At 45.5% G+C, this 26,556-nt stretch overlaps 1 protein-coding gene across 1 annotated transcript in view; it reads right to left on the bottom strand.

Annotated features, from left to right (window-relative positions):
• The window catches only part of PFT1 (phytochrome and flowering time regulatory protein (PFT1)), a 135,327-nt gene that overhangs the window by 83,127 nt on the left and 25,644 nt on the right, over positions 1 to 26,556 (bottom strand). The window contains exons 3-6 of the mRNA XM_087391566.1: positions 18,930 to 18,993; positions 18,529 to 18,659; positions 2,815 to 3,030; positions 2,643 to 2,708 (exon numbers count right to left, since the gene is read on the bottom strand). Of these exons, the coding sequence (XP_087247692.1) occupies positions 2,643 to 2,708; positions 2,815 to 3,030; positions 18,529 to 18,659; positions 18,930 to 18,993 (477 nt within the window). The remainder of the gene's footprint in view (positions 1 to 2,642; positions 2,709 to 2,814; positions 3,031 to 18,528; positions 18,660 to 18,929; positions 18,994 to 26,556) is intronic.

Genomic DNA, 26,556 nt, shown 5'->3' with positions numbered 1-26,556 from the left:
AACTGTGATCCACGAGAGTAAGGCTGGGTGGAATAACCAGTGCCATCGCCCGTGATAGAAAATGCGAGACAAGAGAATTAGCTTAGGTTTGTTTCATTGGACTTTATGGACAGACCGTAATTGTAAAGTCTTCAGTGATCTCAATTTTTCTTTGTTTTCTTTCTTTAAGCGTTCTCTGCAGCAATCTTTTTTTGATTGCTTGCAAACTCGCCAGATAGATCAGGATGTATATTTGGCTTATACTCAGATCTTCAGTTGATGTATTTTCTAGCACCTCTTTTTTGAGGTGACTATTCTTGTAATGTAATCAATCAAAGTTTTCACCCCAAAAAAAAAAAAAGTGTGTGTGAGGGGCTATGGGGGGATACCAAAACATAATAGCGCCTAAGACCACAAAATCAGTATAAATCTAAGAGCTAAAAAGAAAATGGGCTTTGAAGCTCATAATAGCACCTAATGTGTGTGTGTGTGAGAGGGGCTGTGAGGGGATACCAAAACATAATAGCACCTAAGACTACAAACTTAGTCTAAATCTAAGAGCTAAAAAGAAAATGGGCTTTGAAGCTCCCCACTTTGAATTTCGATTCTATATTCAACGATCCTAAACATACCCACAGCTGAAATTCCGCCATATCAGAGATGTCTGATTTAATGGGAGGCATTCATATGATATTCAGCCTGAAACAAAGAGGACGGCAATCTCTGCTCTGATTGGTCAACAACTCCGCTCATATTTGGAAATCCCTGCTCAAAGAGGCAATGGTATCTCCCCCCGATCTCATAATATCGAGGACATCTCATGAGGACATGCTCCTCTATTTCCACCTCCTCCACATCACATATTGTACAATTCTCAGCTCACAATGCTAGTGTAATGCATTCATATCTCGATCAATCTCCCTATGAGACAAGGTCCAACATTGACCCATGGCTATCAGCACCCCATGTGAAAGGTGAAATCTATAGGTACCCACATGGTCTGATGAATCTGTGATCCATCATCAGTCAAACAAAGGAAAAGCTCCCTATAGAACACATTTTTGTATTGTGTGGTTGTGTCAGAGAGAAAACAGAAATGCTAAATGTACACCTGCCACAAACCATTTCTAACGAGACAATGAATCACCTATTGTATCAAGCATAGAATAGGTACATCAAGAGAATACTAGTATGGTGGAACAGGGTCAATGGACATGCCCTGAGAATGGAACCATCGAGTAGCTCGTGAGTACCAGACATGCCCTGAGAATGGAACCATCAAGTAGCTCGTGAGTACCAACGCCTCTCATCTCCATTTCTCACAAGCTGTATCGATGATGAGAGAGCTCACCATGGCAACCTCTATCTGCCAGTGATAATTTGAAACTGAACATTTGTGTGTAGAGGTCATGTGGCAAACACCCATCTCTTCCCATGGATCATACATAAGAGCATAGTGACTTGTAGTCTCTCAAATCCAGCCCAGTCCACACCTATGAGATCCACTCCCTAGAAAGGTCTGGCATATGATGTTGCTAATCTGGCCAAGAAACTAAAAAGAAGCGTAAATGTATGTACAAAAGTTCAGTAGCAGGGGATGTCACAGACCCACCCAATATTACAGCACTCGCAAAAGTAGACTACCATCATGAGACATAGGCTCCACCTCCAATTGTGAGCCTCTAATCATGAGAAATTGGAGGGTGGATTCCATAGACTTGCATGTAGCAGGCATACACCAATGACGCATAGAAGCAGACCTCAGACTGCCACTCTCTCACGCACACACACACAACTTGCATATAGGTCAAGCAGAAACAAGTACTCTCATGAGGGCGCTCTTCCCCATTGGAGGGCCCAATCAGCATTGAAATTCTGCATGCATTGCACCCATTCTGAAATATCTGGTTCTTCACATTTAGCAGTAAGGTTAGTAAGGTAGTATTTCGCTCTAGCCTCTACAATGGATGCCCTCTTTGACGTTCAAGTCACACTTCCAGATTAGTGGGTGATGCATCCGTCAATTCTAGGCACGTTTTAGGGATTACCTTAAAACTTACAGGGATACGACAAGGTGTATGCAGTACCAACCCACCCCGACTGGTTTTTGGGGTTTAATATTCAAACTTCACGACAAGGGTAAAGTTCTTCTCTTGTACTCAATCCTGTAGACCTTCTGAGCAGCACTTTAACAAAGAAATACATCTGACAATCACGTTGAATTCTCACCAAAACCACCTTTTACGTATTTGACATACTCAAACAAACTAAAGGTCCCAAAACCGTGTTCAAGCATCCTAAGTCAGAATATACAATAGAAAAATATACAAGATCATTTAATGAATTATAACCAATGCATTCCCATTAGCAATGGCTGATATGTCTAAAGACTGTGCTGTGTAAATTAGTTAAAAACAAGGCTTCCATTGGCCTTCCACATTTAGCTAAAACAGGACTGACTAGTACTCAATCACAATATTCATATGGGGGTAGCTCAAATGCAGTCCGTATAAGCATTACCAAGAAGGTAAAATGAAGCAATCAACAATTCGGCATTCAGACTTTACAAAACCACACAGTAGTACCAATTACAACATAACTTATAAATCCAGTCATTCCTTGACAGAGATGCAGGAGATCGTGCTTTGTGCAAAGAAGCTTACCCCATTAAAGATTGACTTTAGAGGTGGAAGTTGTCTGGGGGATATCACAGAGAGCGATACAAAACACTGAGAATAACAATGATGTTTCAGAACCAGAAAAAACTTCAATAATACAACGATTCAATTCACAGGAGCTTGAATTCTACACTAGTGACGTCAGATAACAACATACCTGTGAAAAAGCCTTGGCAACCGTCTCAGCATCAGCAAGCCACCAATGCTCAGCAAGCGGATCACCAGATGCACTTGGCTGTATCAAAGTATGCACTGGAGGTCGAGGAATAGGGGTTGGCAGTCGATGTGGGTTGGACGCAGCTACAAGAAGGCAATGTCTTTGTCGCTCTACGCTTTGAGAAACAGAAGCTGCAACTGGATTAGGGCAGCACATCTACACATCAAAATCCTAAGTTAGTATTAAGACAATTATTGGTATCTGACACACAATAAAATGCTTGATAAGGTTAATATTCTAATATTCCAATGTAATACATGACACTACCAGAAGGAAAGTGCCAACAATAGAAGGCAAAAAACAACATTTTTTACTATATAAGCCTGAAGATCCAGGCAAGTGTACCTCACTCAACACTTGCTAACCTCGTCACGAGCTTAATACATCAGAACCAAGAGCCAAATGTACTCAAAGAAAATAGGAAGTCGCAATCTCAAACCTATAGCCCACCTTCTCACTATTGTCTCTGTTAGATAATACAGTATAGTTCAGAGGAGCAATCTCAAACCTACAGCCCACCTTCTCACTATTGTCTCTGACTACAGCCCACCTTCTGACTATCGTCTCTGTTAGATAATGCAGAGCTTGAACTTAACTTTTGTTTAAAAATCTCTAGAAAACTTGTCTTCAAGTACTCTATGTCTCCTTGAAACAAATCTAGAGTCCAATGTGTTAAATAATAATATATTGTGCATGTAGTCGCAGTTTCCCCATGGTTCCTACAACATAAAATATGAAAAGGAATGGAATTTTCATCACACTCACAAGTGCAGGATCTGTTCAGAAACATACATAACGGCATTCTAGATCATGTAGAGAAAACACCAGATGTTTCTTGATCCAAATTGTACTAATCTTAGAACAATTTTCCGTGTCATGCATTCAAACTAGGACCACAATAAGTCCTGCATATATGCATGCACAAATAGGTCATTATACATAGTGACGTAAATACTGACCTTGCGCCTGTTAAGAAAAAAACTTTTAGTGTAAAAAAGTCAGTATTTCCATTGGAAAATGGCCTGTGCCTTGTAGTGTAAAGCACAAAATCAGAAGTACTTGTATTTCCCACATGGCACCCTTGATCGAGGAGCTATAGACCTTATGGAGGGGGATACGTGTTTGATATTGATGTGGACCATGCATGATTGTCTAGGATATGGGGAGTGCGTAGGTATGTGATGCATGCCTATTGATACCTTTACACTATATTGTTGTGTGAACTGCTATTAACGTCGAAAAAGAAATGTCACTATATAAACGTCGCTATATAGCAACTGAGCCGACATACAAAATCATATACATGCCAAAGTATATACAAACTATTACTAATACTACTACTACTACTGCTCATATGAATCATGGTCATCGTCATTATCGTCGTTGTCACCACGCTAGCCTGATCCTTGGCCGTCATGAGATATTCCTGATCCCTTGCCCTTGTCAAATCCATGTAAGCCAAATCCCTCGAAACCTGCCTCCTAGTTATTACCGCTCACCTCCGCTGATGGGATGTTAGAGCTTGCATGATATTACAAGTAGGATAGACTTATACCGTGCGAGCAACCACCTCGGCCCAATCGACTGTTGCTCCCATGGCCTCCATCTCAATAAACCATGTCTTCTCTCCTATGCGAATTGCACATCTCACCTCTTTGTCTGTGGGAAGGCGACCCATCGCAGCTTGCTGTGGACCCAATTTATGAGATTTAGATAAAGTGCATACAATATGTAATAAAACAAAATAGAACAATAAATTAAATGAGAAGAAGTACACTTATCACCCATGCCTCGAACACCAACCATCGGCCTACACTAAAGTGCGAAGCACCTACGGTGTCCAGCCATGTCCTGCCCCCTCCCGCTAGCCTCTCCACCCCCTCCTGTAGCCTCTCCACTCCCTCCCGCTAGCCTCTCCCGTAGGCCTCTCCCGTAGCCTCTCCGCTCCGCCCTGCCCCTCCGCCTCTCCGCCCTGCACCCTCTCCCTCCCGCTAGCCTCTCCCGTAGGCCTCTCCCGTAGCCTCTCCGCTCCGCCCTGCCCCTCCGCCTCTCCGCCCTGCACCCTCTCCCTCCCGCTAGCCTCTCCCGTAGGCCTCTCCCGTAGCCTCTCCGCTCCGCCCTGCCCCTCCGCCTCTCCGCCCTGCACCCTCTCCGGCTAGCCTCTCCCGTAGCCCCTCCACCTCTCCACCCTGCCCCTCCGCCTCTCCGCCCTGCCTATCGCCTCTCCGCCCTCTCCCCCTCCCGCTCTACTACCTCGCTGCCCCTCGCTACCTCTCGCTGCACGCTGCCCCTCCACCCCCTCGCTCTGCCCCTCCGCCCTGCTCCTTTGATGTCCCTCGCTGCCCCTCCGCCCCTGCCCTCTCGCTGTCCCTCCCGTGCTGCTCCTGTTTTGCCCCCTCCGCCTACAGCTCCGCCCTCCTGCAACCCCTCCTTTGCCCGCTGCTGCCTCCCCAATAATGAATGGCAAAGGGGGATGAGGACAGGGGACTAGGCGGGAGACCCTTTGGTCCAAATTTACATACACGAGGAGATGGGGAAGGGGAACAATGACAAGGGGAAAACACAAAAGCAACTCAGCCTGGAGGACTTCAACAAACGCAGCAACCGGAGCGGTTTGGCAGTGGACAGCACCGCGGCCCAAAAGAAAGGGGCCCACCCGAAGCCCATGCCGCTCACCACATCCTTGACCTCTATGGTTACCACCACTATTTCACCACCATCATCTGCCTCATCATCTACGCCACCTCTCTCCTCCCCCTCTCTTGCATCATCATCACAGGTCTCCTCTCCAGTAGCCCCATCACTAGCCCCACCGACCACGGCTCCACAATACTTTTCCCTCGTATCCCCTCTCCCTCTCAATCATGTTAGAATTATAGATATAATTCAGCAGTGACCAATGTAATTTAATAAGCTAGTTAGGGGCACTTTTCCATCTTTAAGAGGTTTTTCCTCCTAACCGTAGTTAGTCCACTAACTATGGTTAGTGACTACTAAGGTTTTGTCACTAGGACAAAACCTTATCTCTCACTCTTTCAGTTGTACTCTTACACTCTTCTATTGCAACTAAGCTTTCAAGCTTTCAGCTCTCAGCTCACTCTCTCTTGCTCTCTCTCTCTCCCCAACACTCAACATTTGGTATCAGAGCAGATCGTGCTCTAGGACCTGCTCTCTGCTCCCGGACTCTAGCTCCCGCAAGCTCTCTTTGCTGCTCATACCTTCGTCAGCTGCAGTCTCGTTGTCCGTACCTGTCGTACCTGCTCACATCTGCCGCACCTGCTGCTTGTACTTGCCGTACCGTACGTACCTACGCATTCCGTACAGCAAGACTGCAACGTCGTACAGTCTACGTTCGCCGTACATCTTCTCTACTGCACACCGTACAGCAGTCATTGTCCGCAGCGCCGTACCAACCTTACCTGCATCAGCGCCGTACCAATCGTACATGCAATCAGTTCGCCGTACATACATACACGTACCTGTCATACCTGCTTCCATACATCGTCATACTTGCTTCCGTACAGGTCATGTTTCCGTACAGGTCGTCATACGTCTCTGCACCGTACATCTGTCTTTGCCGTACAGCCTCGCCAAGTTCAGTTCGTACACCTCGTACACTTGCGCTGAGTTGTCCGTACAGATTCCGTACATCAATACTATCTGCGTGCAGCCCATCCGTACAGGCACTCTTAAAGATTGGTCATTTGGCAGGTACACTTTGCTTGTTTGGCAGAGCAATCCTTGGATAGATTTGAGCACAATCTGTGAATTGGGCAGTTTGTTAGATTTGGGGTTTTTGTCCATTTTTTGGCACACATTGCAAGCATATTGCAAAGATTGGCCAAGAAATTGGGGCTTTTGCAGGAGAATAGCTATTTGGGTGAAATTCGACTCAATTTCAAGCTCGAAATTTGGGGCTTTCAATTCTGCAGTACAATTTCTTGAAGAAATTTGGGGATTTTGTAATTACACTGCAATTTCGTAGTGAAATTTGGGGCTTTTGCAGACAGAGCGCAATTCTTGCAACATTTGGGGCTTTTGATCAATTTGCCCCTTTCTGGTTGCAATTTCGGGCCTATTTTGGGGCTTTTGTGTTGGGAGAGCAATTTTGGAGATTTCAGTTCATACTCCCTTTCTTGAAGTGTTTTGCAGCACTTTTGGCAGATTCTGGAGAGTTTTTTTTTTTGCTTGGACAGATTTCTGACAGTGCAAGTGCAGAAATCTGAGTTGCATTTACAGCCAGTGCTTGGCTGTGTTTTTTGGGAGTTGTGCATTTCATTCCCAGTAAGGGAATTCAGTCTTGTATCTGCTAAAATCTCTTTCTCAAATATGGCCCAGCAAAATCAGAATGATTTCCAGTTCGGTGGTCTTTCACAGGAAGACAAGTTGGATGGTACCAACTACTCCCCCTGGAGTTTTATGGTACGCAATATTCTGATTTCTCGCAATTTATGGGATTATGTGAATGGGGGTGAGATCCGACCAGCAGATATGGCACCTAATACCCCTCCTCAGCAAGGAGGTGGAAGAGGTCGTGCACAGGGTGCAGCTGCAGAACAAGTTGTTGGTGCAGCTATAGCCACTACTCCAGAGCAGAAGGGACGGGATTCACGGGATGCCTTAGCTTTGTCATGCATCTCTCTTTCAGTGAAAAGATTCATCATTCCGCATATCCGGTCGTGTAAGACCTCAAAGGTAGCGTGGGATATCTTAGAAAGCATGTATGCAGCCCGGAATGATGCAAGGGTATCTTTCTTGAAAAGAGAGTTAAGTAATACACATATGGAAGAGGGTGACTCCATGTCAGTCCACCTCACAAAGCTATAGGATCTCAGAGCGCAATTATTGAACATAGATGAGATTATTCCTGATTCAGAGATGATTACCACCACTCTGAATTCTCTTCCTGAGTCTTATCTCAGCTTTCATACCTCGTTGAACTTATCATTGAGGGGGGGTGCAAATCCTCTCACTTTTCATGAGTTGATAGGACTTCTGCTTCATGAAGAGCAGACCAGGAAAAACTTGGCTTCACGTGCAGGTGAACAAGCTATGCTCTCAAAGTTCAAATCAAAAACAAAGGGACAGGCAAAGACATCAGTAAATCAGCCTTCCAGTGGGTCAGGACAGCCTTCACAAAAGGCTAAAAATGATGCAAGTAAGCCCAAGAAGAAGGGTTTTTGTCATTACTGCAAAAAGCCAAGTCATCACATTGCAGAATGCAAGAAAAGGCTTGCAAAAGAGAAGAAAAACAGCTCCGGTATGGCTGTTTCAGATTCAGTTCCTCATGCATCTGACAGTGGGGATGCTGCAACCAACTTTGTTGGACAAGATTATGCCTTTTTATCTTGCATTTCAGATTCTAGGCTGGCTGCTCCAGATGCTCGGGATAGTACAGCCACTTGTAATGATGATACATATGCATTTTTGACTTGCAGTTATGACTCTTCTACGGATGCATCTGCTTTCAGTGTCAATGAAACACTGAATACTTGGTATTTTGATAGCGGTGCATCCAAGCATATCACTTCTAGAAAGTGTCTCTTTACTTCCTTGCATCCACCTCCCGTTGGTAAGAAAGTCACTTGTGCCAATAACTCATCATATTCAGTACGTGGCACAGGAGAAGTTGAGCTTACTCCCATTGATGGCTCAGTTTCAGACTTTCAGATCTGTATATGTGCCTGGTATCACCAAGAATCTTCTTTCAGTGTCCACTCTTAACAGGGCTGGATTTCAGGTCATCTTTGAGGATGACAAATGTGCTGTCCGAGAGCTGTCCGAGACAGGGAAAATGATTATGCCTTGAGATTATCTCGTACTTTGCTACATGGGCTTTTTCAGCTTGATCTTTATGAGAAAAGAGCAGCCCATGCTTTTTCAGCTTGATCTTTATGAGAAAAGAGCAGCCCATGCAGATGCAGAATTATGGCATGCCCGATATGGCCACATGCATTACAACAGCTTGATGACGCTTCAGAAGCACTCTATGATTGATGCATTGCCACCTCTTGAGACACCTCCTCCACATGCCTGTGAAGGGTGCATTTTAGGCAAGATGCATAGATTCCCCTTCAAAAAGGATGGTTCAGTTAAAGCTGTCCGCAAATTACAGCTTATACACAGTGATGTTTGTGGTCCCATGAGGACTCCATCATTGGGTGGTCATCTCTACTTTGTTACTTTTATTGATGATTACTCCAATTTCACTTGGGTCTTTGGGCTGAAGCGCAAATCAGAAGTGTTCATGGTGTTTAAACACTTTTCAGCCATGGTTGAAAATGAAATTGGACTCAAGATACAAACATTGCGCACAGATAGAGGTGGGGAATACTTGTCTGCAGATTTTGATGCTTTTCTGAAAGGCAAGGGTATTGTGCATCAGCTCACAGTGAGGCTGACTCCTCAGCCAAATGGCAAAGCTGAGAGGAAAAATCGAACTCTTATGGAGATGGACAGATGTATGCTGAAAAGCAAACACATGCCTCACAAATTCTGGCTTGAAGGTCTGATGTGTGCCAACTACATTTTAAATCGGGCTCCCACTAAGGATCATTTCCGAGTCTTTGGATGCCTTGCATATGCTCATGTGCCAGTTGAATTTCGGCATAAGTTGTCAGATAAGGCAATTAAGTGCATATTTGTTGGGTACAGTGCAGAAAGCAAGGGGTACCGTCTCTACAATCCTGCTACACGCAAGATCATTGTCAGTAGAGATGTGATATTTGCAGAAAATTCAGCTCACACTCAGGCTGAATTTCATATGCCTTCTTCTTCAGAGGATGTTTTTGAGGGGTTACTACCCATTGCTTTGGGTTCCCCTACTGATATTTCTGATGCAAATCAGAATTTACAGCCACCTCCCGATGCTCCAGTTCAGCCACAAGATGTCTTGCCACCTCCACAGGCAGTGGAACAGGTGGATCAGCTAGAAATTGCAGACATATATGCAGCAAAAACAGTCCCAAACTAGCTGTTACAGACTCTCTGAGAGAGTAAGATTGATGCTCCATTACCTGGCAGGACTCGCAGTGCAGCAAGGCACATGGAAGGTGCTAATTCAGTGGGAATCAGCATATGCAGGTACTCTTCTCGATGAGGAGGAGCCTGCAACATTCGAAGAAGCAAAGGACAATGTGCATTGGATGAGTGCCATGCACGATGAGTTGCAGTCCATTAAGAAGAATCAGACTTGGGATGTTGTAGACTTGCCACCAAGTAAACATGCCATTGGCACACGATGGGTTTTCAAGGTGAAACGGAAGCCAGATGGCTCCATTGACAGATACAAGGCAAGGCTAGTTGCTAAAGGCTATGCTCAGAAAAAGGGCATAGATTATGAGGAGACTTTTGCTCCTACATCCCGGATGACCACCATCCAATCTGTTATTGCAATGGCTGCACATTTTGAGTGGAATGTTCATCAGTTGGACATAAAAACAGCCTACTTAAATGGAGACTTGCTGGAAGAGGTTTATGTCAAACAACCTCCAGGCTTTGAAATTACAGCAAATGCACTTCAGGTATGCAAGCTAAACAAAGCTTTGTATGGGCTGAAACAGGCCCCTGGTGCATGGTATGCCAAGATTCATGCCTTTTTGACCAGCAAGGGGCTGCACAATAGTCCTACTGAGAGCACCCTCTACATCAAGATGGATGGGGGGGAAATTTTAGTCATCCTTCTTTATGTCGATGACTTACTGCTCACAGGGTCCAATGAAGATAATATTGCAGATTTCAAAGCTGATTTGCAGACCACCTTTGACATATCAGATTTGGGGCTGCTTCACTTTTATTTGGGGATCCAGTTCTCTCAAGAGAGACGTGGCACTGTTATGTCTCAGTCCAAGTATGTGCAGAAACTCTTGGCCAGATTTAACATGCATGATTGTAAGCCCATAGCCACTCCCATGGAGCCGGGGCTGAAACTCACAATGCATGATGCAGGAGAATCAGTTGATGCCACATCTTACAGTCAGGCTGTTGGATGCCTCATATATCTCTGCAACACTAGACCTGATATTCAGTTTGCAGTATCTCAGGTGAGCAGGTATATGCACAGCCCAAAAACTATGCATTGGGAGGCAGTTAAGCGCATCTTCCGTTATTTGCAGGGCATGAAGTCTTTTGGCTTGTTATTTCCCAAGGGGGGTGACTTGCAGATGCATGCCTACAATGATTCAGATTGGGCTGGTGATTATGACACTAGGCAGTCCACTAGTGGCAATTGTTTCTTTTTGGGTAAATCTTGCATTTCCTGGCTGAGCAAGAAACAATCTACAGTGGCTACCTCATCATGTGAAGCTGAGTACAGGGCAGCTTTCACAGCAACAGTTGAATGTGTCTGGCTGCAACGTCTATTTGTTGATCTTCATCTGTCATTGGAGGGTCCTTCTCCAATTCTCACTGATAGTCAGAGTGCCATTGCAGTGGCAAAGAATCCAGTGTTTCATGCTCGCACGAAGCACACTGAGGTTCACTATCACTACGTCAAAGAGAAGTTGCATGCAGGAGAGATCAGTATGATCTTTGTGTCCACACATGACAACGTTGCAGATATTTTCACCAAAGCACTACCACGTGAAAAGTTTGAGGCATTTCGCAGTGCCCTGAACTTATATCCGTTTGGTGATTGATCAGCCTTGTACATGACATTGGCACTGCAGGGGGGTGTTGGAATTATAGATATAATTCAGCAGTGACCAATGTAATTTAATAAGCTAGTTAGGGGCACTTTTCCCTCTTTAAGAGGTTTTTCCCCCTAACCGCAGTTAGTCCACTAACTATGGTTAGTGACTACTAAGGTTTTGTCACTAGGACAAAACCTTATCTCTCGCTCTTTCAGTTGTACTCTTACACTCTTCTATTGCAACTAAGCTTTCAAGCTTTCAGCTCTCAACTCACTCTCTTGCTCTCTCTCTCTCCCCAACACTCACAAATCAGCCACCATTCATCACCTCGTTCGGCCTCGCTACTCCTACATACCACTCCCCCGCCCAGATCACACTGTCCCCACCCTCAGTACAACCTCAGCAGCCCACCTTCATTCCAGCCCCTCTCGAGATCCAATTCCCACCTGGACCAGGATACCTTAGGCCCCTACCAGATGCTTGGGACTCCCTATTGGCTGAGATACACAACATCCGGGCCCATCAAGCAGAGCTGACACATTACACTCAGGAGCAGGCCCGATACACCCAGGAGCAGGCCCACATTATACACGAGCAGGGCACCCTTATCCAAGGGCTCAGACACGACATCACACAGCTTCGAGAGGAGCTCGAGACCCTGAGAGCAGCGCTTGCAGGGACCCCAGTCACAGAGATGGAGGCACAGATAGCCACGATACAGTCGGCTATAGCAGAGACGACTAGGTGGGTGGACGTGGCAAAACAGGAGCCCGCAAAGGCAACTGTTTCCGCCGCCATACAGGAGCAGCAGCAGAGGGCTTCGAAAGCCCTCAACATCCGGATACGAGGGATCACGCGAGACAGCACCAGCACCACTACGACGCCCATGGAGGAGGCGATCACCTTTATGACCACCACCATGGGGGTCCCCGACCATGGCATAGAGGGAGCATGGCATAGAGGGAGAGATCCCAACCGAGAGCAGTCCCTAGTCATTTGCTTCACAGATTCACATGCTCGACTTGCGACACTCCGATGTCGAGCCGCTCTACAAGAGCATCCCACCCTGTCCATGGATGAGGATTTGACACCACTACAGATTAAGGAGCGATGAGCTCTCCTCCAACAGCGGGATGTTGCCCACAAGGAGGGAAAATGGGCCGTGGTTCGAGATGGTAGGTTGTTGACCGGCACCCATCGGACTCCCACCTGTACCCCCTAGGGAGACGGGGCCTATGAGACTCAGGTTTCCGAGACCCTAGCCTGCACCATTTGGAACTATAATGGTACCTTATGGTCAGACCCAGGGAACTTCTCGGAATCTTACACAGGACGAGACATAGTCTTTTACACGGAGACACACCAGAGCCCAAAGCGTCCACTACTGATAGTCAGTGGCTACACAAGGGAGTCAGCCTTCAGGGATGAGATGAGGGATACAGGAGGAATTCGAGGGTCAGGCGGGGTCGCAGTATTATACAGGTCTTTCCTCGCTGGAGCCATCTCCATTGAGAGGAAGGACGCACACTCCCAATTCATGTGGATCCGGATCCGACGCACAACCACTCGTGACCTTTTCATAGCAATATGCTACTTCTTGCCAGACACATCCCACTTCGCCAAAGTGGCATGAGAGGAGGGTGAGACATCGCCATATGCACCCTTACATTAGGATATCTCAGACCTTTCAGCCCGTGGGGAAGTTCTCCTTGTTGGGGACTTCAACGCCAGGACGAGCACGCGCTAGACACTACTCCCGAACTTCCGAGACGACTCTATCATGCTAGCAGACATGGACCTAGACAGAGCAGGTATGACCAGGATCTCATCGGACCGACACAAGCCTATTACACCATATGGACACGCGCTCTTGATAGGATGCATGATCTCATCATCTACAACGGGCTTGACCTATGGCCCTCCTTAGGTGGTTTTACTTGCTTCCCACATGGGGGGGGGGGGGGGGGGGGCACTAGTGTAGTAGATTACATCATGGAATCCCCTACCTTCACCTCATGTATCACCGACTTCATCGTAGCACCACTCCCTCCAGGAGCTAATCACACATACCTATTCTTCACTATCGCCACCCCACGCTTAGCCACACCACACACACCACATAGGAAGCACGACACCTACCATGACATACACTTTGATCACAGCCTCTCCCCTGCCTACTCTGGACGCCTAAACAGACTCCTAACCTACATCGATCACATACCACTCATAGAGGACCGTGCTGCCCTGATTAGCCGCACACTCCACGAGGTTGCCCTGCAAATCTTTCCCCACACCATACGGTCCACTAGACCACCACCTCTTGGTTCTGTACCCTGCAACGACTAGTACGATGCAAAGTGCAAGGCTTATCGCCGACAACTCCGACTTGAAACCAAATGTCACCTCCCGAACACACCAGACACGGTACGCAAGTACCGACGTCTCGTACGTCGGAAGAAGCAGGCATTTCTTCGTCGAAATAAGGCGCTGCTGAACATCTTGTACAGCAGCAACTCTAAGGATTTTTGGCAGAGATTCCTTGAGCGTAGGTCTCCATCACCCCTCACCGACACGAGAGTTTGGCACACGTATGCATGCCATCTTTATGATGTCCCACACCAGCCTACTCCAGATCTCATACACACACCTCGCCCCACCACTTATACGTTGTTCACCAAAGGGGGAGTCAAGGACGCGACATTGAAACTGCACAATGGCCGAGCTAAGGATCACGAGGGACTATGCACTGAGTTTATCGCATATGGGATCGACACATTAGCCCCGATCCTAGCAAAGCTATTCAATGACACTGTTTGCCTTGGCTTCCCCCACACTTGGACACTCAACACCATCACCCTCATCCACAAGGCAAGGGATCCCATGGACCCGAGTAACTACAGGACTATCATGATTGGACATGTGATGTCCAAGATCTATGCAGCAGTATTGGATGCGCCGGTCAGCCTGTTCGCAGAGATGAGAGGGCTTAGAGCAGAGGGTCAGGCCGGTTTCAGGCGAGACCATGGGACTATGGATCACATACTCACACTCAGGAGTGTCATTGAGGAGGCCAAATCACGGAAGGAGAGGGTATATTGCTGCTTTGTGGATTTCCGCAAAGCCTTTGACACAGTACCTTGAGCTCATCTCATCACACGCCTACAAACACTGGGATTTGATTAGGAGATCATCTGAGCAGTCATGGCACTTTATGAGAGAGTCTCAGGCCAAGTTCGAACAGGCGCAGGTTGGACAGATGAGATCATGAGTACCATAGGGGTCAAACAAGGTTGTCCCTTATCACCAAACCTGTTTGGCCTCTACATCGATGAGCTTGAGACTTTCATGGGGGCTTTCGAAGGGACCAGTTGCTCACTTGCTGGAATCATCATCAGGATTCTTCTTTATGCAGATGACGTGGCACTCTTGTCGTCCACACCGGAGGGGCTCCAGCGACACCTGGATGCACTGCACGCTTTTTGTTTATCCCATGATTTGGAGGTCAACCTTGGCAAGACCAAGGTCATGATCTTTAACACCTCTCAAGCAAACATGCAACGAAAGCAGTTCACTTTCGGTGGGTCACCAGTTGAGATCGTATCCTCATACACTTACTTGGGGGTCATCTTCCCCAGCCCGATCTTCACAATGAGACCAGCGATGCACGCCAGACTGAGTAGGGGATATGCCTCACTGGCTCGGCTAGAGAGACAGTGCTTCCACTTCCACTTCCAGGACCCTCGGACCAAGGCTCTTCTCTTCGACTCCTTGGTCCGACCAGCCGGTATGTATGGCAACCCTTGTTGGGGACCTGACATGTCAGAGATAGAGTGGGCACGGGTGGAGCGCCTGCAAATCCTCATACTCTCACAGATAATCCGGCGGAAACCATCTGTACCACATCACATCATTCAAGCCAAGTTTGGTGCTTCTCCACTCCAGCTAGATGCAGCCTTTCACACCATCACATATCTACACCGGGTTAGATCATATGAGGACTGCACATCAAGGAGACAAAGGTTGCCATGGTTGGCTCTCGATTCCTCCATGAGATTGGCAGCAGAGGGAGACGAGCGATGCTGGTATGCACGGACTCACAGATGGTTTGTGAGACTAGGGTTTCACATCGATAAGATACCTCCTTTTCAGTACAATTTAGATGCCCCTCCGGTACTCCCACCCACCATCCCGATCGGGCCACACACCAACCAGGTCATTCGAGAGGATCTCTTGTAGCTACACACCTTTAGGACCTAGTTGGAGCCGAGGGAGCTTCCAGTGAAGCTGAGTTTCTACAGAGATTACTATCTTCGTATTTCGGAGAAGGGATTCATCACACCACTGGGGTACACTGAGCTTCATATGCCTCACTCACTACGGATCTCCATCGGATAGTTTCGGGTATCATCACATCGCCTCCGCATAGAGAGCGACAGAGTAGAGAGATCCCTAGGGAGCATCGCATATGCATATTGTGCGACTGTCAAGAGGTTGAGTCGGAAGAGCATTTTATTTTCAGGTGCCCACTGTACTACGAGATTCAAGGTCGCTATCACTGTCTCTTCAGAGATGGCTCCGGGCTCCTTTCCAGATTCCTCGCCTACCCAGATCAGAGATGCCTCGCAGCCTTCATTCACGAGGGAGTCCGACACAGAGAGTGCTTACTCAAGCGACGGGGCTTGGCCACACCATCAGACACCTCTCAGAGAAGGATCACAGAGTTCTTCCCATCGAGTGACATTGATCGTCACTGGCCTCTCGCCGCCTGTACCGTAAGTGGCACAATCCCTGAGTCCTGGTCAACCATGGAGCTCCCATCCTCGACTTTCTGCCAATAAGAACTAAAATGACTATCAGTTGCGCAAAGCCCCCTCAAGGATTGACATTGGTATATAACATTGCATTTACAAACTTGACTCGACTTAAGGCATCCGCCACACTATTCATCGAACCCTTTAGATAACGTATTTCAAAATCAAAATCATGCATTAACTCTGCCCATCTAGCCTTTCTACCCCTCAATTCAGACCCATCACACACATACTTAATTGACTGATGATCTGTCAATACAAGAAACTTCGAACCATACCTTTAGAGCATACACAACTGCATATAGTTCTTTTTCTAGTGTGGGCCAACGATATTGGGTGTCCTCTAGCTTTTTACTCTCAAAAGGTACATGTCTTTCATCTTGGAATAAAGCTGCCCCAATTGCAAAATCACTCGCATCGGCCTCTAAAAAACCAGGCCGGGTAGGATTGGATAAGAACAGGAGCTTCCTTGATAGTTAGCTTTAAGGATTCAAAAGCCTTGTTCAATGCATCATTCCAAGAGATTGGCTGGGTAGACCTACCTCCACGGCTTTTCAATATGTTGGTCAAGGGTGCCGTGATGTTCGAATAATCATGCACAGACTTCCATAGAAAAACCATGAATCCTCGGAAAGAACGAAGTTGTTTCATTGTCTAAGGGATGGGCCATTCCAAAACCTTCTGGATATGATCTAGATCAATGCTAATACCTTCATAAGAAATCTTGTGTCCTAAGTAAATGATCTCCTTCATAAATAAGTCACATTTACTCATCTTGGCATAGAGCCCATGCTGTCTTAGACAATCTAGAAGTGTCCAATGTGATCCTCTAGCGTTCGGCTATATACCAAGATGTCATCTAAGAACATGACAACGAATTTGCCCAGAAAATCTCGGAACAAATCATTCATCATTTGCTGGAAGGTAGCAGGAGCACTGGTCAAACCAAAAAGTAATACGAGAAACTCGTAGTGGCCATACCTAGTTTGGAATGCGGTTCTATCTATGTGTTAAGCATAGATAAGGGCTGAAAGAGAGGGCTGAAGGAGTGGAGGCTGAGCGTTGAAGGAGGGCTGAAGGGGAGTGGATGATGGAGGGCTGAAGCAGTCTGCAGGAGTGAAAGGACTTCAAAGGAGTGTATGGGACTCAAGGAGGACTGGAAAACCCTCAGGAGTGCAAGAGTATAAGGCTGAAGGTGTTTAGGGAGTGCAAGGCTAGAAGTGGAGGCCAAACCACAGGTAAAAACAGCAAAAGGAAGCAGTGGAGGGGGTGGTTGTCTGAAACGGCACGTTTCAGGTTTCAGACCAGGCTGAAACGTTTCAGATGCCATTTCAGAGGTCTGAAACGTTTCAGACCTAAAACGGTGTTTCAGACCTGGATCCTTTCTGAAACGGCGTTTTGGGGCATCCTGGGCCCTGAAACACGTTTCAGCGTGACTATGTCACGTAGTCTAAATTTGCACACTAGGTACTACAGCTTCCCTTACATTAATGACTTTTGTGCATTATGAGTAGACAAATACATATGATATAAAGGGCCAAGGGTCATCCCAGGAGAAAAGAGACATGCTACAAAAGAAGAAAAGGTAGCAGGGCTCAGGCTTAGAAGGCTACACGCACCAGGCAGATTTCACAAAGACTGCTGCTGAGGTATCGGCCAATTAGAGTTGCTTAAGGAAAATTTGCAAGCTAGATTGAAGCAAAAACTGTATGGGCTTCATATGAAAGCATACAGAACATTAAGACATTTCACTGTTGAAAAAGTATGACACATTCAACCTGCACCATCGAGGGGCCCTTGCTGAAGTACAAACACGCCACTATACAATCTATAGATGAAAGAAACCTCTCAAAATTAGAAAGCCAAAAGGTGCTTCAAAATGATTTCGTCTCAGGCGGCTATTACCACCACCCTGAAAATGGTCTGCTAATTCACACTTGCAAGGCCTCGATAAAATAGCCAGTTTCAATAACTATTCAGCACTTGTTAAAACCTGTGGCAACATCCCTCAAATAATCAAATATTCAATGAAGGCTTTAAAAAAATGCTACGAACCATACATCAAGATTATGATGCTGAAAATTTTGAATGCCAACCCCTAGCTTCTCACCCTTACAGCAATTTCATTTCAATTCAGGTGCTTTCATGGCCAGTTTAAACATTTACGGTTGTTGCAGAAACATAAGGATACTTTAGAGAGCTTTTCAACGTACCAGTAAAGCTTCCGCTAGCCCTTCTGCAATGGCAGCTTCTCCAAATCCTCCTCCTGAAAAATTTATGCAGGAAAGCCACTTCCCAAACAACTCTGGATTTGTTGTCCAACCAGTTTGCTGCAGTAAGCATCCTATAATGATAGCCCACACATTAGAAATTTGTGAACTGGTGGGCAATCAGATACTTCAAGAGTGAAAACGTGAGAGAAATACAGACTTCCAGGATCTGATGCATGAGTAGCAGAAAAATAGAAGATCATGTTTGCAGTTCTTTCACAGATCTACTAAGAAAAGACTCCACCCCAAAGAGACTGTGTTCTCATATGATCCTGACAAAAGCTGTGATTAACATTCTAAGAATTCAGATTCCAAACAATGATTCACAGCAACATGTTACAAACCACTGTGAGAACCATGGCTATAGAAAACCACCAGGGCCATCTCTCCCTGTGAACCTCCATTTTTCTGCAAAACAAGAAGACCTAATGTAATAAATAGGCAATCATACTAGTGAAACGACAGCCCAAGCTGACAATCAGCAAAACACTACAGACAGACTAAAAGGTATATACCCTAAGAGAAAATCCAAATTTGAGATCTGTAGCAGTTCAGTTCATAGAAGGTGTACGATGTTACCATGGTGCCCAAGCAACACCTTGCATCACAAATGCAAAAGGTGGCAATAGATATTATTTTCCACTGGCTACATAGATCCAGATTCAAGAACATGCCATAGATCTGGATACTTCCAAGCTTTAGGGTGCGCAAAGTTGCAAACACAATGGATGAACAGAAACATGTCATGGCAGACAGTCGAAGGATCACTGCATTTCCACTTCAAGCTTCTGGCATGTATTTAATAAGCTGAGCAAAAGATTCATATGTCATATGGACTAAAGGATCTGTACATTTCAGGATGACTGCTTTATTGCACTTCTAGCATGTCTTTTTTTTTAAAGCACGAAGCATATCTTCCAAAACTTGGTTTACTACTTTTCAAATTGTGCATCTACAAAGGAACTCAAACTAAGAGTGGTATCTAACTTGTCAAAGACAATTTTCCAAAAATCACTCCTAAACTTGGAATCCCTATCACTGACTATGCTAGCTGGCAGACCATACAGACGAAATAATTGGTCAACAAACTGCTGAGCCAATTGACGTGCTGTAAACGGTTGATCTAGTAGTTAAAAATCTAGCCATCTTTGTTAAGTGATCTACTCTAACCCATATGTCATCATGACCCTTGCACGTTCTTGGCAGCCCTGTGATAAAATCTAGTATTTTATTTATTACTAGGAATTTGCAACAGTTGTAATAAACCCGCGCTCTGTAGGCGTTCAGCCTTGGTGACTTGACAATTTCAGCAATCTACTACATAAGTATGCTTCACAAGAGACAATGTCTTGTTTATTTCTGGATGTCTTGCACTAGGTGCATCATGACATTCCCAGATAATCTTGGATCTAAGATTCGAGACGTCTGGTACACAAATCTTTTCATTTTGGAACAGCTGCCCATTCCAAATCACCCACTGATCTCCTGCCGCTTGTATCCTAGGTGGCACAAGCCTTGAGTCTTGGTCAATCATGGAGCTCCCATCCTGGACCTTTTGCCAATAAGGACAAGAATGACTATTAGTTGCACAAAGAGCTCACAAGGAGTGGAATAGGTCAACGGATATCTTAGTAAATGACATAGCATTTACCATTTAATTGGACTGAGAGCATCTGCTACACTATTTAAGAAACCCTTCCGATATCGGATTTCAAAATCGAAATCTCGCATTAACTGTGCCCATCTAGCCTCATTAACTGTGCCCATCAAGCCTTTCTCCCCCTCAAATTAGTCCCATCACACACATATCTGATGGATTGATGATCAGTCAATACCACAAATTTGGAACCATACAAATAGTGTCTCCAAACCTTAAGAGCATACACCACTGCATAAATTTTCTTTTCTAGTGTTAGCCAATGATATTGGGTGTCATCTAGCTTTTTACTCTCAAAATCAACTGGTCGACCCTCTTGAGAATAATGCAGCCCCAATCGCATAATCACTCGCATCGGCCTCCAAAACATAAGGCTAGGTAGGATCGGGCAGCGCTAGAACGGGTGCTTCCTTGACACGAACTTTCGATGTGTCAAAAGCCTTATTCAAATCTTATTCCAAGTGATAGGTTGATTGGACCAACATCCACAACCTTTCAATACGTTGGTCAAGGGGACTGTGATTTTTGAACAATCACGTACTTATTTTTTTTTAAAGATAGTAAATCCTAGAAAAGAACGAAGTTATTTCACATGTTGAGGTATCGGCCAATCCAAAACCCTTTGAATCAGTGCTAACACCTTCGTGTGAAATCTTGTATCCTAAGTAAATGATATCCCCCATTAAGAAATCACATTTACTAATCTTGGCATACAACTAATTTTGTCTCAGTAAAACTAAGACAATCCGAAGATGACCAATGCGTTCTCTAATGTCTTGTTGTAAACCAAGATATCATCCAAGAACACAACGACAAAGTTGCCCAAATAATCTCAGAACAAGTAATTAGTCATTTGTTGGAATGTTGCTTGAGCATTGATCAACTCAAAAGGTAATACAAGATACTATAAATGCGGATGTGATAGCCAATACGGAAATCAATCTTAGTAAAATACTTTGCTTCTGCCAATCTCTAGATTAAGTCATTAGACCTAGGGAAGGGTACTTATTCTTAATTGTCACTTTATTCAATCATTTGTAATCGACACTGTTGGAGATATCATAGTCAAAGAGTGTGTTAGTGTATAGTACTAGGTGATCCAGTACTAGTTTATGTGTGTGAGTCTTGTGTGAGTGCCACCTGTCATCATGGGACTTATCCGATATGCACTAGGTGCTAGAGTGTGACTGAGTAGCTTACATAAGGCTCGTACTTCACTTGTCTTTTCTTTTTCATCCTGTAGTTGCGAGACCCGCAGATATTATCGGATCAGGAACGGGTTTAAACATACCTAGGGTGCATGGTACTTGACAAGATCTGCTCTGTTCCTAGTTTATGATGGGAATGACTAGTGGGTTTCTCGAAGACTATGGCATGTTAAATGACTTGGATTGGTAGTGCCACCATTGCATGGTACTGTGGTTGTTTCCGGTTGTTCGAGTTTGATGCAGAGGACGACGTAGAGGTATAGGTGTGCGGGATAATAACCTAGCATATCTGGGTTGCACACTACAACCTTGTGATGAATGGGCAGATCTACATCCACCTGCATGAATGTATGGTTGGACATTGTCACACCTTGTGTAATTGTGAGTAGGGATGGGAAGTTCCAGGAGAACCGTCAAGCATCAGTGTGTTTCAACAAGGCATGGCCTACAGGGTCTTTCTTCAGGCTCACTAATCTAGGAACCCACTTGTAAAGTCCTCCATAATGGTTGTTGGTGCCTTGGGGTTGTTGGATATTTGCTTCTATTCAGTGATGCATGTAATATAATCGACAAGCTTTAAGATGAGAGAGAGCCGAGATACAAATTAATACAGCAAATCACACCAAAAGAAGACACTTCGATTCATCAATAGCATGAGCGCATCCCTACTGGGCTTGTTGCTCACTACAATATCTCAATAGACAGCCACAAAGGCTCTCAACTCAACACACCACCGGAAACACTGACCTGTTCAAGACAAATATGCAACTACACACCGATCGACGATAACGCCTCTCCTCATGATCTCCAGCATGTAATCTTGTTGTCCTTGGCTATGTCAAGGAGCCAAGAGCCAAACGACCTTGCTGAAAACATGGAGAGCGACTCTCATCGCTGCCCTAGAGAGTACTAGAATAGAGGCGACCACCTTCTATGTAGGTGATAGCATGCATGAGGTTAGAGAGTAGTTAGGGCATTTCAGTCCACGTGGACCTCTTGCATGCTATCACCTACATAGAAGGTGGTCGCCTCTATTCCAGTACTCTCTAGGGCGGCGATGAGAGTCGCTCTCCATGTTTTCAGCAGGGTCATTTGGCTCTTGGCTCCTTGACATAGCTAGGGACAGCAGGATTACGTCCTAGAGATCACGAGAAGAGGCATAATCGTCGATCGGTGTGTAGTTGCATATTTGTCTTGAACAGGTCACTGTTTTCGGTGGTGTGTTGAGTTGAGAGCCTTTGTGGCAATGCCTTTGTGGCTGTCTATTGAAATATTGTAGTGAGCAACAAGCCCAATAGGGATGCGCTCATGCTATTGATGAATCAAAGTGTCTTCTTTTGGTATGATTTGCTGTATTAATTTGTATCTCGGCTCTCTCATCTTAAAGCTTGTCGATTATATTACATGCATCACTGAATAGAAGCAAATACCCAACAATGGTATCAAAGCCACGTCGTCTGCGAATTTTTTCTTAACAATTCTTGTGGTGCATGCATGTCTAAAGTTTATATGAAGCCCTGGTCAATAAGTGTCGTCGTGAGGAAGCGGAGAAGTAAACGAGGTGGTCGGAAGACTTCGCTTGACGTACTTGCAGAGGCGTGCTTTCGCATCCTTTTGAATCCACGAAGACTGAGCATGGAATCTTTCAAGAAGGATAAACACGAGGCTATTTTGGTTACCTTTAGTGGAAGAAACTTCGCGTCCTGGCAGTTGGCCACCCAACTTCTCTTCATGCAAAAAGGGCTATGGGGCATAGTATCTGGCACCGAGAAGAAGCCTAAAGAAAGATCTTAAGATGCTGATAAGATACCAATGTGGGAACAAAAGGATGAGAAGGCTTTGGGTTATCTGGGTAGAGCATTAGGGCCAGAGTATTTTCATCACTTAGATGTCAAGGCGACGGCAACTGAGAATTGGCAGACGTTGGAGACGCTTTTCGGAGTACAAATGAAGCATTCAAAGTCTAATCTGAAGCAAGATCTTTTTTATTTACAGATGAATGAATCGGAGACATTGGGAGTCTTTCTTAATTGAATGCAAGCAATTCTGAGACAACTACATGATCTAGGAGCACATGTAGAGAACGAAGACAAGAAAGCTATTTTGCTTAGGAGTTTACCAACGGAGCAGTTTGGTGAGATTGTTCGAATTCTCGGACTTGATGATGAAATGGACTTCTTGGATTCTATAGGAATGCTCTTAAGTGAAGAAAAGCGTAATAATTTTACATGGTTGGATAGTGAAGCGTATGTAACAGGAGATCAAAAGAAAAAGTCAGCCAGAGACACACGGAGGTGTAACTATTGTGGCAAAGATGGATACATTGAAATATTTTGCTATACAAAGCAACGTGACGAATTGCTCAAACCAGTCAAGGATAAAGCAAATACCCAACAGGGGTTACCTTAGGTAGTGAGCTAGAACCCTGAGAAGTGTCAAAGTGTAGCGGAATATGCGAATAGAGAATAGAGAGCAGATATGCGAACATAGACAGTAGAAAAAAGTGAATGAAAAGAGGTGGAACTGCATAACAAATGTCGGGAAAACTCTGCCTTGCGACTGAGAAAACCTTCATGGAACTAGTAGAACTCCAGAGCAGAAGTGCGCCACTGATCATTGGAGTAGGCTAAAGATTTCGCCACAAGGGTGCCAAGAAAACTGTGCAAAGGACTGCATGAACAAATCCCAAAACTGTAGAACCAGGGCCCCAAATGATCCTATTTATAGGGGGGGACTAGCAGAGAACTAACCGACCAGGTTTGCAGACCTCGCCAACTGACATGACCAGGTCTGGTCAGGTTAATCCGACTTGGTCAAGTTTGCTGATCCGACTCTAGTCAGGGTCCTAAATTGCCTGAAATTGGCATCCTAGACTAGCCTCAAACTGGCCTAAAGTCGGCCCAACTGCCCTCAAAGCAAGCCCTGCTCACCCATTGCTCTGGCCAAACCCCCAACTAACCTGTAGAAGTACAGTGAGAAAAGATGAATCTACGCCTCTCTCTGGGCAAGCGCACCCATATACAAGCCCTCACTCCTAGTAGACAGACAAGAGATGACTAACTCTTAACACCCCCTCTTAGCTCATGGATGTCGAATCAGACCCATGGAGCTAAAATGAATGCCACCGAGTAGCGGTTGAGGATAGTTCCTTGCCTTGATCAGTGGCTTCTGAGACATCAAAGCATATTTCATTTCCAAGAAATTCCTCTTGTGAGTTTTGTCTTTACCTTGATGCGATTTGGCTGGGTCCTCCGCGAGCCATTCGAGAGGGAAATCTGTCACTCAAGGATCCCAAGTGTCTCTATCAACCACTTAGGAACACCATGAGAACCCTAAGCCTCCTCTTGCTTTGGGGGCTCATCATCAACTTCTAGATCATCTTCTAGTACCTGCTTTGGCTCAAGGGCAAGAACAATAGCTCGGTCCTCAGAATCACCAGGCTCTCCAAGAACCTGTGGCTCCTCAATTGTGGAAACTAGAATCTACTCCTGGAAGATCACACTCTTGTTCACCACAATCTCTCTCATGGGGTCATATAACCTGTACCCTTTGACAGAGAGTTGCATCCTACAAAGACAAGCTTTAGGGATTTTGAGTTCATCTTTCCCCTGTAGGCATCATAGCCAAACATGTGGAAGTAAGACATATGTGGCTTATTACAAAATTAAGCTTTGAGACAACAATAAACAATTAAGGATGCAGACTGCGTCGCCACTACCTTCCCCCAAAGAGAATGGGGAAGGCCGTGATCGTCCTTTCCATCTCCACTACGGTGCTGTTCTTCCCTTCAACCACTCCATTCTCAGATGGAGTTCTTGTGTTTGCAAGCTCCCTCCTGATGCCTTCACCTCCTTTGTCAGCTCGAAGAGTTTCCACGGGCAATTCGGATCCCTTCTCTACCAGAGCACACGAGTCTTGGTACTGTGTAAATGCTAGATCCTTTGGGCTAGGAAATACACCCAAGTAAATGTGCTGAAGTCATCTATAAATGCCATAAACTTTAAAGTAGAGAGCTCCTCCTAGAGTCTGGATCTGCATAGGTCCGCAGAGATCCGTGTGAACCTCTGGAGGTTTCGAAGCCTACCTGTGAGCTTGCTTCAGAAGGGCTTCCCTCTGTTGCTTCCCTCGGATGTAGGAGCTATAGCTTCCTTGCTTGCTGCCCACATCGGGCAAGCCATTTAGCATGTGCTCTTGGAATGCTCACCGCAACACATTCACATTTAGGTGCCGTAGCTGAAATGTCATAAGTTACCAAGAGGGGTAACTTTTTTAATGGAAGAGAGAGCCGAGAGCTTGTAGATACCATTATCCACCGTGCCATCCCATACAACTTGGCTGGTGACTTTGTCCCTAATGGCCACAAAATCTTCCTTCAACTCTACATGTTTCCTAGTTTAAAACACTTCATGAATTGACATCAAATGAAAGCCAAGTGATGGAACATACACTACTTGGGAGGAATGCTTCCTCCCTCTACCATCCGGAACGATCTTGAGCTTTCCTTCTCCTCGAGCTGGAGCTGTGGAATTGTCTTTGATGTATATGGCTTGGCTTCCATCGAAGGTCTTTGAACAGCTCGAGGGATGATGTCATGTGCTTGGAAACGCCGCTTCAAGTATCCATTTTCATGAATCTCCAGCGATCAAAGCAGCCTCGTCTCCTTGTGTAGAAGATGGAGCATCTAGCTCTCTAGACGGAGTAGTTGTAGCTGTAGCAGAGGAATCAGTACCCTTTTCACTACTCCTCTGAGGACATTATGGTGGCCCTTCTAGCCGCAGTTGTTGCACACGTGCTCTACCTTCAAGGCATCTCTCTCTTCATCAAACTTCTTCTCACTGGATGGAGAAGGTTCCACTTACCCTTTCCTTTGTTGTTCCACCCTTTGTCCTATGGGAAGCCAATGCCTCCGCACCTCCGTCTTGTGGAGGGTCTGGGAAAGGCTCCTCTGGATCAAGAACCTTAGACACAATCTGAGATTGTCAGCCTCACATTGGTGATGAGAGAGGAGTACAAGAAGATGAATAGGACAGCAACGTGATGGCCATGTCCTATGAAGGAATCTTCTTGCCTGCCTGAAGTACTTCCTTTTGAAGTGCCTGCACTTTG

This window comes from Dipteris shenzhenensis, chromosome 20 (genome assembly GCF_047967505.1).
Source record: "Dipteris shenzhenensis isolate YYH24624 ecotype China chromosome 20, Dip_SZ_1.0, whole genome shotgun sequence".
In the NCBI taxonomy this organism is placed as follows: Eukaryota; Viridiplantae; Streptophyta; class Polypodiopsida; order Gleicheniales; family Dipteridaceae; genus Dipteris; species Dipteris shenzhenensis.
The sequence above is the reverse complement of the archived record's forward strand: the minus strand, read 5'-3'. Positions and strand labels throughout refer to the sequence as shown.